Source organism: Heliconius melpomene, chromosome 16 (assembly GCF_056956725.1).
Source record: "Heliconius melpomene rosina isolate 202511_hmr_F chromosome 16, ASM5695672v1, whole genome shotgun sequence".
In the NCBI taxonomy this organism is placed as follows: Eukaryota; Metazoa; Arthropoda; class Insecta; order Lepidoptera; family Nymphalidae; genus Heliconius; species Heliconius melpomene.
In genome coordinates, this window is record NC_140404.1 from 11603723 (window position 1) to 11618357 (window position 14635).

Consider the following 14635-nt stretch of genomic DNA (forward strand, 5'->3'; position numbering starts at 1 on the left):
CTGAAGTTGTTAACAGTGTCTTGACACAAGGATTTTCACTATTTTTCCCACTTAGCAGGATGGCAGGAAAAACCTAATCATTTGACACTATTACTGATCTCCGCTTCCGGTCGTATTGAGACATTTCATGTGGAAAGGCAGAATACAACGCCGCCTAACATCCATGCCATAGCGGGGAAATAAAACACACTGCGAACAGTAATCCAACTTTGCTATAATCATATTAGCTACGATTTTTGTATAAATATTTAGAAATTCCACCGTCCGTTCCGGTGGAAAAGCACAGATATTATATAAACCAATTATGAATCTGTTCACCGCAGGGGCTCGTTACTTCCGGTCCACTGAGCGATAGTTCGATCGTTTAATATTAGCCTGTGGGTTACTTTAGAGATATACACTCGGCTTGTTTGTATGCTTTTTGGATTATCCTTTTGTATTAATTTTTAATTTGATCTCTCTTTGTTTATAATTTTAATTTATATGAATTGTTTTTGTTTCTCCGCTCTGGGAGACAAAGTGCGGCGTTGAGCTTTGCCACTCAAGACAAATCTTGAAAAGGTGTAACGGGAATAGACTGACACTAATCCCTCCATAAGGGATACTGCGGGAAGCTAAAAAAATGTTTATAAGCTATATTAAGTAAAAGATACCTCAAATGCCTATTTCTAGGTTATTCGGCTATAGGTATTGATTCTATCATAATGTTTGTTAGCAGTAGTAGCTCTACATTTTTGTGTATTCCGTCAGTATCCATCGGAACTTTTAATGAACAGCGCTCAAAACTTGAACGCCTCAACCCAAACTGATTTTGCGGAAAAAAGGAATTTGAAAACGACTCCTAACTTTGCCTCTACGAAAATAATAGAGGCAAAAGCTTTTAGAGTTTGGAAAAGAAGGACTAGATTATAATTTCTATTATATCTTTGGTTTATCTTAAGCCATTTAGGCATAATTTGTGTATATTGTTCGTATTATGTATCTCAAAGAAAGGAATTGTTTATTGTGTTTGCTATTTCTATGAAATATTTTTATTATCTTTTTAAATTTTAACATGTACAATCGCAGACTGTTACCTATTTCATTTATTATTTTACCAATTTTTTTAATGTGTTCATTAATCATATACTAAAAGTGGTAATTATTGACTCAATTTCGCACTATTTCCCGTAGCTATAGACAGAGGGAACCTATTATCAAAACACCCCGTTCCCCGCGTATCCCCCCCCTATTTCCGACACACTGCTGTGCCACGACTTCTGTACACTTTAATATAATTTCTTTATTTTCCAGATTACCAAGAAGTATGTGCAGCGCTGACCAGGGTACAAAAGGCGCTCAGCTCAAACGGCGAGAGTGCCTTAGCTGCAAGAGTAGCGGGAGCTGCCACTGTCCTCCTTTGTCCTGCACTCAGAACTGCATTGGCGACCAGATCAGCAGTGCTGACTGCAGTAAGGCATAAGAGACCAGGGTTGTCTCCGCCACAGACGCATCGGGCTACCGATCGATTGAAGGATGTGAGTTTCTTTTTGTTTCGCGCTGTATCTCGCATATAGCAGGATAGAGATAGGGAACCTAATGTTTTTAACAGTGGCACTGCGCCGTGTGGCACAAACGTATACGCGATGGTTATGGGTTTGATTCCCACTCAGGGAAATGATATATTTGATATTTTCCAACCAACCCTGCTTTATGCAGGATACAGAGAGAAGTTAAAAAGATAAAATAAAATACGCCTCAACTAAAATGAAGATAAAATACGCTTCGATAGAACGAAAAACTGAAAGAAAATTTTAAATCCATAAAGTGAACTCAAACGAGCACTTCTCTTTAGAACTGGCTTTGATTTAATGGCATGAATATTGAACACTTACCTGTGAATGCCTTTCTTTGTTATACTATAGTTTTTATAACTTTTTAATTTTTAACTTATAATTAATATTCCTTTGCTATTTAATTATTAATCAGAAGCGAGAGTAAATTCTCTTTGGTTTTGATCTTTTTAGAAAAAAACTATTCTCAAATTAAGTTCAAATTTTTCCAAAGTCAGTATACTCAATAAATTAATTTTTAACAAAAAGAAAAACTTAGTAATTAGCTTTAGTAATTAGATATTGTAGTAAAGGTGTTGTAGCATTAGTTTGGCACCGACTTCAAAATTATAAAATCTTTGTAAAATTATTTTTTACTTTTTAGTTCGTTGTTAGAAGTCGGTTTTTCTTTTTGTTAAAAATTAATTTATTTTATGATTTTTAGTGATGGGTAGATCTTAAAATGATGCTTCTTAAACGAGTGGGGATGGTGGTGGTAGTGGTTCTCAACGAGTGGTTGTGATTGTCCTATGTAAAACTTCATTTAATTAGGTATTATTTTTGTGCAAAGTTACATTTTGGTATATTAACAAGAACATACATAAAAAGTATTCGGGCGAATTGGGAATCTCCCTTCTTTGAGGTTGGTTGAAAAGAAATGCAACCATCAGGAATCTCACTTCTCAATTTAAAAAGTTTTTGCTTGTAACTATTACAGTATAATCAATTTTTTACCAAAAAAAACAAACTTTCAATTTTCTCCGGATTCCATAATCGAAACCTAACCAAACTTTCACCAAATTATCCTTGAAGTGTATCCTTTCAAATAAAAAAAAATCATCAAAATCGTTTGGCGCGACATTGAGTTATTCGGCTATTAGTCGCGCACATGCCTAATGCAAATTTAAGACTTATGTGATTTTCTCATGGATACCATTGTCAGACATAGACCAAAAAAAATGGGACCATTCGGGAAGCTATACCTTTCAAATAAAAAAAAATATATCAAAATCGGTTCACCCAGTTAAAAGTTATGAGGTAACAAACATAAAAAAATAAATAAATAAATGAAAAATAAAAAAAATACAGTCGAATTGATAACCTCCTTTTCTTACAGAAGTTGGTTAAAAATAACTTCTTTGGGGTTAAAACTTCTAAAAAAGTGATATATAGTGATACATTTAAATAAAAGGAAGAGTTTTAAGAAAGACTAGAAATATTTTGACTTTCGCTTACTTTATACAAGACGGTAACAAACTCCGTCATAAATTACTATTTTGTTATACTATACCTATAATTGATTAGAATTTCTATAAAATTTTGTACATAATTTCATAACTCCAAGCATAGTTAATGTGGAAATATTGTTCTTTTATTAATAGTAAGATTTACTTCTATGGATTATTAATAACTAAATTATTTAATTTCCAGTGTATAGACGTGCTTGGATCCCATACAGCTTCAGGAGGTGAGACGTCCGGGATCGCAGCGGAACTACTATCGTTATTGGGAGGGTTGGAAGTGGAGAGTCTGATACAGGCACATGATCAGGCTGCTGCTTTGTTAGACCCTTCGTGCTTTAACAGAGGAAAGAGAAATAAGGTAGGGGAGGTCTTACTGCTTCAGTCGTCATCGATCGATCGATGCAGCATCTTAAATATAGATTATAGTGTGGAAGTTAAGAAATTCGGAGTGTATGAATGGAGTGGGACATTTCAAATCGTTCTTATCGACATATCGTATATCGTTATAATATTAAAAATTAAATTATTTGTTGTAAATATAGAATTGCAACTATCTTCAATAGTATATACAGGTCTTTTTAATAACGCAATTAAAACTTATTAATAATTTTTCAGACTGGCAATAACTACAAGGGCGACGATAAGTACTTACCGAACTCGCCGGACGACTCCAGCGAGAACATTAAAATTATCAAAATAGAAAAAACTAATGAACCACTTGGTGAGTTAAGTTTAATATAATATCTGTGGCGCACTAACGAGTGTCTGGAAGGGAACGTAGTCTCTTAACACAAGGTTTCCAAGCTCCTCCGTACCTATTTGAAGTGAGCTCAATTTTTGATAAATTATTTTTATTCATGCACAGGTGCTACAGTAAGAAATGAGGGTGAAGCGGTAATCATTGGTAGGATAGTGAGGGGCGGCGCCGCGGAGAAATCGGGCTTGCTTCATGAAGGGGACGAGGTAAACAAATACTTAAAATTAATATTTTTTATACGTATGTATATATATCTTTAATTAGCTTTTGTGTTAAAAATGGTAAAAGATTTTCATTTGGATTATTGTTTTTAGCTTTATTTGAATTGTATGAATGAGGCTAAAAATCGTAGCTTTCTGATATTATATTGATACGGTATCGAGACCCATCAGGTTCCATCACAAAGACAACTCAATTTTTATATCAACAGTTAGAGAGACTAATATGCTATGTAGCAACCATGCCAACCATTTAAATTATTTTTTATAGACCGTCTTTGATTCCTAATTAACCTAACTGACAATATGATTCCATACTGCTTAAATTATAGAGATGTGTTTATTTAATCTATTACATTCCATACATTTTATATCTTTCTCTAATATCTTCGATGCGGAGTTCTCAAAGGTCAATCGAGATCTCACCGAAAAAGAGTTTGCTTAATAAATCTATTTTGTATTTTTTTCGTTATTCAGTATATTAACGTGTTCCGATAACTTGAGCTTACTTTTATCTTCGCTAGTACCTGCTATTCCCTTTAGTATGGATTCGGTTAGTTTCATCGTCTCCATATATTTTACGAACAAATTGCATTTTCACATTATTTATCCTTTTTTCCTTCTTGTTCTGTAATTATACGTTTCCTTGTCGTGTAACACCGCGTCGGTACCAACACTGCACAACATTGTGCACTACTACTACTGCAGCCAAAGGTGCAGTTCTGCTAACGTTTCATCATCTTACCAATGTAGGCATCGTTAATTTTGTTATTGATACCGATACGCCTTTTCACTTCCATTCTGCATTCATCCTGTTTCTCTTTGGAACACGACGAATCTATGAAATGCTAAGTAGTATTTCCTCATTGTAACGCTTGTCTCGGTATCGACCAGCTGCTAGAGGTGAACGGCGTGGCGATGCGCGGAAAGTCAGTGCACGAGGTGTGCCAGGTGCTGGGCGCGCTGGCGGGCACACTGGCGCTGGTGCTGGCACCGCGCGCGCGCGCTCCTCCGCCGCCCGCGCACCGCGTGCTGCACGTGCGCGCACACTTCGACTACGACCCCGAGGACGACGTCTACATCCCCTGCCGTGAGCTCGGTGAGTCGACCTTACCACTAGTCATAGGCCTCCCTCAAAGATGTCCACGATCAATGTTCACCACCTTACCACTACTCAGAACTCTTGTCATGGGCCTCCCTCGAGGATGTCCACGCCCATCAGTGTCCAATCTTGTGCTGCAGATCCAGCGACTTACTGTGAATGGAATCATCCGTCTCTGTCGATCGTGCCGTCTGAGTCTGGATTGTAGCCGGACTCGAGAACCGCTCTGCCCCTAAGGCCATCAGTTCTTCGAGCAAAAACTATTGTATACGGAGAGGCGGACGTTACGTGTTCCCTCCATTACCGTTATGTGTTAGAGTATTTTAAATTGATGACTTAGGACTGTTTATTATTTTAATGACTTATAAATTTTATTTTCGTTGCGATATAATTGTGTTGTATTTCATTTAGTTTCATTCTTATTACATGATTCACATTGGTTGAAAACCTCTTCCATTGGTAACTATTTATCCTTATTATTATTTAGCAAATCTAATTCACTCTTCTCATTTTGTATTTTTTTTATTTGCTTATTATGGATTTATCTTCAATATTCAATATTAATTTTGTCTCTTTTCCTAATTGAAGGTATTAGTTTTCAAAAAGGCGATGTGTTACACGTAATCAGTAGAGAAGACCCGAACTGGTGGCAGGCGTTCCGTGAGGGCGAGGAGGACCAGACACTCGCGGGGCTGATACCGAGCCAGGCTTTCCAACATCAGTATGTATTTTCTAAATGTTAAGGTTTCGGTGGTTTTAGTATAGCGGAGAGGGGCTTGTAGGTTCGATTTCCAAATGTTATAATGGCGTCGTTATTTATCAGTGTCTATGTTGTGTTAATTATGATGATAATTAAGAGAACTATTGATAATCTACTATGGTAATACAATTTAAATATTAATGTTGTTTATACATTTGTTTTCTCTATCTACAGTTGATATTTTTGCATGTAGAAAGATAAACGTTTATCATTTAACGAAATTTATAGTCTTTTTTTGACAAATGGTCCGTATTTTTACGATTTTGTTACACTTTATGAAGTACTCGTATGAAAAATAGAGAACCTCCTCCTCCTTTACACCTTCATGCTGTATATGGCACACAACAGAGTAGACAGAGAGAACCTATTGTTAAGACACTCCGTTCCCCACTTTCCGCCGAATTCTGGAGGCATTGCGTGTGGAGTGGCGGAACTGCACGCCGCGCTTTGCCTGGACACCAGAGCGAAGAAGTGGAAATATAAATTTAACTAAATATTTAATTTCCTCAAGTGGGAATTGAGTCCACAACCAGTCGATTTTACAGTTACACTTGGCACCCTCGCGCCATGACCTTTTCAATATACTAATAATCTCATTTTCCGACACGACAGACGTGAATCCATGAAGCTATCACTAGCGGGAGAGGCGGGGGAGGGGGCGAGGCGCGCCCGCAAAGGCGCTACGTTACTGTGCGCGCGCGCACGACGCCGCAAGCCGCGCAAACCTACTAGTGAAGCTGGATATCCCTTGTATACTGCTGCTGGGGTCGATGGTATGTATTGAGAGGAGAAGGGGGAAGCAAAGGGAGGGAAGAGAAAAAGTAATCGATTATTTATTTCCTTTTGTCAATATCTTATAATTAATTTAAAAATTACAGAATACGAACAAGAAGAGATCCTTACCTATGAAGAAGTAGCGTTATACTACCCACGAGCCTCTCACAAGCGACCCATTGTGCTCATAGGACCACCTAATATAGGAAGACACGAACTACGACAACGATTGATGGAGGACGCCGCTAGATTCGCTGCTGCTGTGCCTCGTGAGTATATATATTAAGACAGACAAACATATATAAATATATGAGACGTCTATACGTCAATATAGCTCATCCATTCAATATAGCTACGTAAAGTAATCATTATTTTCATATACATATGTCTCACACACACACTCGCCTATGGGCGTATGCACCCCCAAATGTGTACATTTACGTTGACACATACACACCAATAACAAGTTTTTTTGCAGTATTTCATAGTAAACATAATTATATCTACCCTCAGACACGTCCCGCGCCCGCAAGGACCACGAGGCGGCCGGACAGGACTACCACTTCATATCCCGCGCTCAGTTTGAAGCGGATATACTTAATAGGAAGTTTGTTGAACATGGAGAATATGAGAAGGCTTATTATGGTAAGATAATTGATACTTAAAATTGGATTTCATAATTATTAATGGCATTTGGCACAGCAAAAATATGTCTCGAGTCTGAGAATGAGAATGAATTATCTTTTTATTTCCCCACTGTGACAAGAACAAAGTGTGGCGTTGGATGCCGCAATATTAAAATGTAATATCTTTAAAATTAACAGAAAGTGCTTGACGAAAGTCTATAAACTTCCTTAAAGTATTTTTTACAAGTAGTTTGTTTAGTTTGAAAAAAATATTTTGACCGAGAAAAAGTAGGAAGTAATCAATTTGACTTATGTTTTTTAATTAATTTAAAACCAAAAAATTCCAGGTACATCACTAGAAGCGATTAGGGAAGTGGTAAACTCCGGTAAGATATGCGTATTGAACCTGCACCCACAGTCGCTGAAGATACTACGGAACTCGGATCTAAAGCCGTACACGGTGTTCGTTGCGCCGCCCAGCTTGGAGAAACTGAGGCAGAAGAAGATAAGGAATGGCGAGGCGTTTAAGGTAAGATGTTTTAAATTATTTTATTCACTTTTTTATTGAATTATTTAGGACTCATACATAGACTTAGAATATTTCAATTTGGTGAACTGAAACCGAAATAAAAATTAAGAAATATTTGAAATTACTAATGTAATATTAAATAAATAATGTTATTTTAAATAATAATAAACATATGTAGTTATTTAATTTTCTAAACTCATTTCATTCTTTCATAGGAAGAAGAATTAAAAGAAATAATAGCGACCGCCCGCGACATGGAACTTAGATGGGGCCATCTATTCGACATGATAATAATAAATAACGACACACAACGCGCCTACCAACAATTACTAAACGAAATAAACAGCTTAGAGCGAGAACCGCAATGGGTTCCAGCACATTGGCTCAAACAAACCTAGCGACAGCTAAAACGTCAAATGACATTTGAAAAACTAAATGTCAAAGTCAAAAAACAAACAAACAAAGCAACAATCGTGAAATGGAACGTCAAATGTCAAATTCTAATGACAGTTAATGCAGTTCCCGCCAAAACAGCGACGTTCGAGTGCGTGACGCAAATGGTTTTTCATTTGCTAAAGAAATACTCCTCGCAGAGACTGAGTGTCGAAACAAACGTCAAAAGGGGTGTCAATTGTCAAAGTCGAATGACAGTTGACACATATCCTGCCAATACACGAGTGACGTACGAGTATGCGACGCAAATGGTTTTACATTTGCTAATAATTAATTATGTTTGTTAACGCCGAAACGGAAACCGGAAATTATTTCGATTCATGAATTTTATTCTTATTAAAACAGTGTGTGCGGTAGACATAGTGAGCTTAGTGATGTTTTTTCATAGCGATTAAATTACGGCACGATTGTCGATTTCACTTTTTTTTTCTTATAATTTTGGTGACACAAACACAATTCGATTGTATTTGTTTGGTATCCTGTGTTTAAAATTATTATAGGTGTTGAAATTGTTCATTTTATTTTAAATAATTCGTAATATACACTTACTGCCTTATGAATATTTGGAAATTTGGAATAATACAACGTAATTGTTGTAGCTTTATGGAAGCTATAGAACGATAAATGTATAACTGTCACAATATTTAACCGTGTACTTAATCATTCCATCATTAATAATGTATTTACAAATATTATTCGATTCTGAAATATAATAGACAATTAATTATAATTATTATTATTGTTGTAAATTTTTTATCACAATTTAATTATTTTATTGTAAGATTTCATAAAGTTTTTTAATATTTAAATTGATATTTTATTAATTAAACATTATTCTCACAATAACATGCAAATTTTAATATCATTATCTAGATATGATAATTGTTAACTCTGTTCTTGTTAATTATTTTTGAAAATTTTTTGAGATTATTTTCCCACTTTACGTCCAATTTTAAAGATTTGATATTAAGTAGCGGAACTCAACGCTGAGTAATTAAATATAAATACGCAGATTGTATGAAGCAATGTCACTTTGTGTTACTTAAAAATACGTTTTTTTTTTACTTTTTTGTACATATGTCCCGCAAATAGCAGGGTAAATAGAGAGAACCTAGTGTTAAGACATTGTAATTCCGATTAATAATATTTTACATTTCAAATAATTTAATTTCAATTTTCAAATAAATTATCGACTTTTACTTGGAGTTAGCAATTATCTTATTTAGTTGGCAATAAGCAATAATGTAACAATTTAATAATCTTTACGAAATCTATTTATAATCTATAATAAATAATATTTTATTTGTTAACAACACTATTTTATATATTGAACAATAAATGCAATGGAATTTATTATTTGCTATGAACTTATATAAGTGTAATCATAATTATTACTATGATGAATAACAATAATTATTATCTATTGCCAAATTTATACCGTAGTTATTAATAATAATAGGGACTTTTCAAAAATTTTCTTCCCCTAGAGGTACCCTCATTGTATGAGATTTAATCTATTAAAAAAAACAAGTTAACTAAAACAGTTGAATAGTGAGTAGATGAAGCAATATTTTTAAAACCCCTATCACGTAATATAAATATGACATATCTAATTTTTTATAGTATTCCTATTTAAAAAATAAAAGATTTTTCGCCATGTTGATCGATCACTTTTTTCAAATTTACCGTTTTTAATATAAATATAGGACAATAGTGTAATGATTTTACATCTACCGTAAATGAAATGTGCTTTTTTAATAATACTGGCTCGTAATATTTTATGTGATATTGTATTTGTTATTGATGGCTTCTTTTATAAAAGGCGTAAATTGTATTGGGTTATTCTTTTTTTTTAATAATCATAATCGAATAGCAAAAAGAAAAGATTAAAATACTCTTATTAGTGATACACTTGCATTTGCGCCCTTTGTAAGAAAAATATTAATACAAAATATATTTGGCATGGCAACATTATTAATAACAACGAACATAGCGACATACAATTCGTATATACCGATTTATTTTTTATACAATAAATATTACCATCGCTACAGATAATCCAATTTTCTTAAAAAGTGTTGCCAGGTTCCAAACAAAGTTGAAGCATGCAATTAGTCTTGTTATATTAATATCTTACATATAAGTAGATATTGTGCATTCCAAATGATTTAGTGCCAAATAAATACACGCCACAAACACAACGTGGTTACTAACTTTTTAATAATCACAATTTTTTGATAAAATATGTAATAATAATAATTTATATATACGTTTATATGTTATAAAAATAATTAGCGAGTGCTAACCGTATCGTGTTGTAATAATTTTTTTTTAAAATATTAATCGAGTATTATAGTGAATTGTTTGAATTAATTACTTAGCCTGTGGAGGTGCTAAAATGTTTAAGCTAGTTTCTTTGTCATTACGTGTGTTAAGTTTTTTTAATCTGTGCGCCGATTTGTTTGAATTTAACGGGATTTTCAAACATTTTAGGCGCACATTTTAAATTATAATATGTGGATTTGCGGAAACTTCACAGTATTGATATTATTATTATTATATGATATAATTTATAAATAGTCCTGTACATAAAATATATTGACAACTGAGCGATTATTATAAATACCATGTTAATAGTGAACAATTTAATGTAAATAATAGAGTACCTATTAAATTTAATATCAGATAATGTATTTGTTTTATTTTTGGTGGTCAACAGATCTATTTCGTATCTTTTTGAAATAGATTTTCTATTTTGTTTCTAACAATAAAAAAAAAACTTTTTTTATGCACTTCAGTTTTAAAATTGTTAGCTGGGTTTAATTTATAGGCAACATGTATTCAACAAAAAGTAAAAAAGGAATAACGTAAATAAATATAAAAAACCCTACAACTTATAATAATCCTACAACTGTCTAGAAAGTATGAAATAAAGAAATATTCTAACTTGATACTATTTATATGCATACAGCAGGGTAGACAGAGGGAACCTAGTGTTAAGACACTCCGTTAGGATTTTGGAGGCTTTGTGTGTTGAGTGGTGGAACTTACTTATGGTCATGTTGCCCGCCGGCCTAAGACATATATCAGATGGAATTGTCTTGCTATACCTGTCCCTGGAGCTAGACCTCCCGGACGCCTAAGGAAGCACTGGTTGGATGTCATTGTGCAGGACACGAGAGCTAAAGGCTTATCCACCGAGGACGTTACAGATCGTGCAAAGTGGAGTAGATTAAGCAGGAAGGTAGACCTTGGCAACATACGCCGGGATTAATAGCAGGAGAAGAAGTGAAATCAAAAAAATATAATTTAAAAAAAACTGATTATACTTCAAATATTCTTAATAGGTGTGTTCACGAATAAGACGACAAAAGTTAAGAAAAAGAAGAACTACCACTTAGTCAAATGAAACATTATTTTTGTTTTATTCCGAACATCAAAACATGCAATGCTTAGGAAACCTGTAAAAATGGATGTTTGTAGTCTGTTTCATATAAAGTAAAGTCAGATTTGCCTAAAATCCAATAACTGCTTCAGAGCCCTTGATAGCACAGAAAACTTTTTAGCCAAAATGAGTTTTTGTCGTGATCATGGGAGGGGAAAGCTCTGAGCCATGTGCAGAAATTATCTGTCTGCTTGCTCGTTTAACAGTCTGACTGTTGCAATCTTGCTTGGCCAAACATTAGCAAATCTCATTTTGAGCAATTCAGTCCTATGACACGAAGAAGAAGAAGAAGACAACAGTAGGGACGCATTGATAGATGGAATGTTGCAATCCTATGTAGGGCTGGCATGGATCACTACGAGTAAGGCATCGATATCCCCCTTTATTATTATTTTTATGTACAGGTAATACATAATAATAATTTAAAAACCGTACGATTTACCGGACGCATAAAAAGTTTTTACTGTGGAGTACCATATCCTATATTTGATACAACATAATCTATATGCTACAGTTCAATTCAGTTCTTAATTTAACTGAACTGTAGCATATCTATATGCTATCTACTTCACTTTTCATTTTGAATCTGTAGCCTTTAAGCGAGTGAAATGACATATTTGACAGATGTTAACGTTGACATTACTTGTTTTTATTTGGAACGATTGGAAAGGAGCGAAAACTAATTATTACACATATATTGTTCTACATTTCATTTTACTGTTAATCTTTCCTTAATTTTCAATACAAACAAGATGCCATCAATGAAAGTCGAGGGGGACAGCGATGGTGATGGAGATATGTCTGGTGGAGACACTGAAAGGTCTGTGGGATCGTCAAGACCAGACAGAGACTCGAGCGCTGAAGAAGCTGATGAAGCAGACTCTGATGACTCCTCGGAGTTAGATGAGAGTGAATGTGAGAGACGTCGCAACGAATGCTTGGACAATCTAGGTTAGTTAACAGTTACCCTTAGGTTATGTTTACAAACAAATTTGTTATAATATGTGCGAATTTGAACCTTAGTAACTTAAATTTAATGTTCTTGCTATTGATTTTGTTTTAATTAAACTACTTATGTATTATTTTCATTTAGTACGTTATTTTTTTTATAAATGACATTTATTTTTTAGTTAAGTATTACCAATAATTAAATTTATATTTGTTTGGTTACCTTGATTTATCCAAATACCAATCTTGGAACAAATATATAATAATAATAATAATCAATATTGTTTTTGCCTAATATTGCAGTTTACAGTAAAATCAGAGTGAAAGTCTTATAACTAAAATATATCATTGAATGATAACTATTCAACTATTTAATCTTATTGTTTACACATTAGTATAAACTTTATGATAATAAAACAATTAAAATATTATTAATATAATTTATTGCACACAACTAACATAATTATGCACAAAAGGTGAGCTTAATGCTAGAATGTAATGTGGAGACTAAATAATAATAAGTTATTATAATATTCCTTATAAAACTAGTGTTGTAGAGAACTGCCATCCAATAAGCAATATCTTAAAATTGAGTTGAACATGAAAAATTTAGTGTCTTGTCACTATGTTCCCATTGTAATCATTTTATGATATATAATTTTACTAGTGACCTACCTCAAAGTTCAATGGTATATAAAAAGTCATAAAAACATTAAATTCCTTGTACTTGCCTGTATTGCAAGAAAAAGCAAGATCTGCAAAGAGAAAAAATGAAAATAATAATAATAATGAATAGTGAACAATCCAATTGCATTTATTGATTAGTAAAAAATTTCACATACCAAAAGAATTTGATATTTATATTTATTTCATCTTGGGATCCCTAAGACGATCTGTTCAAATTAAGACTCCGTCCACTTCTTGAGGCATTGCATGTTGAGTGTTGGTACTCAATGCCGTTTCTCCTTGTTACTAGGGCACGGAATTGAAAATATTAAATAATTAATTCCTTCAAGTGAGAATCAAACACACAACTTACAGTCAGACAATCTCATATTCTTATTATATTATTAAAAATGTACTAATTTTCCCCAAATCAAATTCCAGCAAACCTGGAGCGTCAATTCACAGTTCTTCGAGAACAACTGTACAACGAAAGAGTGAAGCATGTCAGGCATCAGCTCACTGAAGTGCAGAGTGGGAGATCTCAAGAGTATTTAGTGCCGTTGCATCAATTGCAAGAGAATATGAAAGTTAGGTTTGTATTGTGTATTTTTTGCTTTTTTTTCTTATTCAGTATTTTATAGTAGGCATAATGAAAAATCTCGCTCGCTCTGGTGTCAGGACAAAGCATAGCATTGAGTTCTACCAGTAAACACGCAATGCCTTCAAAATAATAAATTCGCCGGAAAAAAATGGGAAACAGAATGTCTTAACACTAAGTTGCTTCCTCAGGGTAGGCACCTTGCTGTGTGCCGGGTACAGTATGAAGCATAATGAAGTATTCAATTTATTTCATTCGCCATTATTATCTTTACTTGTATACTAATGTTATAAAACTGTAGACCTTGTTAAGTTGCACATGCTAATTTTGGGAACTTTTAATTCAAATTAATTAACTATATGTTTTGGATATTCTAATTATTGAGGAAGGCTGTAGGAAAGATTATGTCATGATAATTGTTTCAGTGAAGTTCACTGTATCTGCAGTCAGAGATATTTTGAAGTCACTGCTCTTAATTACTTTCATTTAACCATGCAAGCAAACTGAAAAAGCTAGAGATGAAGTCATAAAATAGCCTGAGATGAAGTCTTCCTCAATAAATGTACTATGCGACAAAAATAAAGTTTTTATTAGAACAAGTTAACCTTGAGTTTAGCCTTAGCTTTCAGCCAAATAAGTTTTCATCTAGACTGATTTTGATGACATTTTGTTTCTATATTTCAATAGCTTCCTGAATAAATAAA

The 14635-nt window shown here is 33.8% G+C and overlaps 2 protein-coding genes across 4 annotated transcripts in view; both read left to right on the top strand.

Moving 5' to 3' along the window:
* Nucleotides 1-10963, top strand: part of sdt (MAGUK p55 family member stardust) — a 133437-nt gene extending 122474 nt beyond the window's left edge. For all 3 annotated transcript variants that reach the window (XM_085199073.1, XM_085199075.1, XM_085199074.1), the window contains 11 exons: nt 1294-1517; nt 3243-3413; nt 3671-3776; nt 3921-4018; nt 4925-5129; nt 5721-5853; nt 6505-6665; nt 6771-6935; nt 7180-7311; nt 7640-7821; nt 8037-10963. In XM_085199073.1, the coding sequence (XP_085055199.1) occupies nt 1294-1517; nt 3243-3413; nt 3671-3776; nt 3921-4018; nt 4925-5129; nt 5721-5853; nt 6505-6665; nt 6771-6935; nt 7180-7311; nt 7640-7821; nt 8037-8219 (1760 nt within the window). In that variant the 3' untranslated portion in view covers nt 8220-10963. The remainder of the gene's footprint in view (nt 1-1293; nt 1518-3242; nt 3414-3670; nt 3777-3920; nt 4019-4924; nt 5130-5720; nt 5854-6504; nt 6666-6770; nt 6936-7179; nt 7312-7639; nt 7822-8036) is intronic.
* A 1374-nt stretch (nt 10964-12337) lies between these two features.
* The window catches only part of Brms1 (breast cancer metastasis-suppressor 1-like protein), a 79478-nt gene continuing 77180 nt past the window's right edge, over nt 12338-14635 (top strand). The window contains exons 1-2 of the mRNA XM_085199076.1: nt 12338-12670; nt 13775-13925. Coding sequence (XP_085055202.1) covers nt 12472-12670; nt 13775-13925 — 350 coding nt within the window. The 5' untranslated portion in view covers nt 12338-12471. The remainder of the gene's footprint in view (nt 12671-13774; nt 13926-14635) is intronic.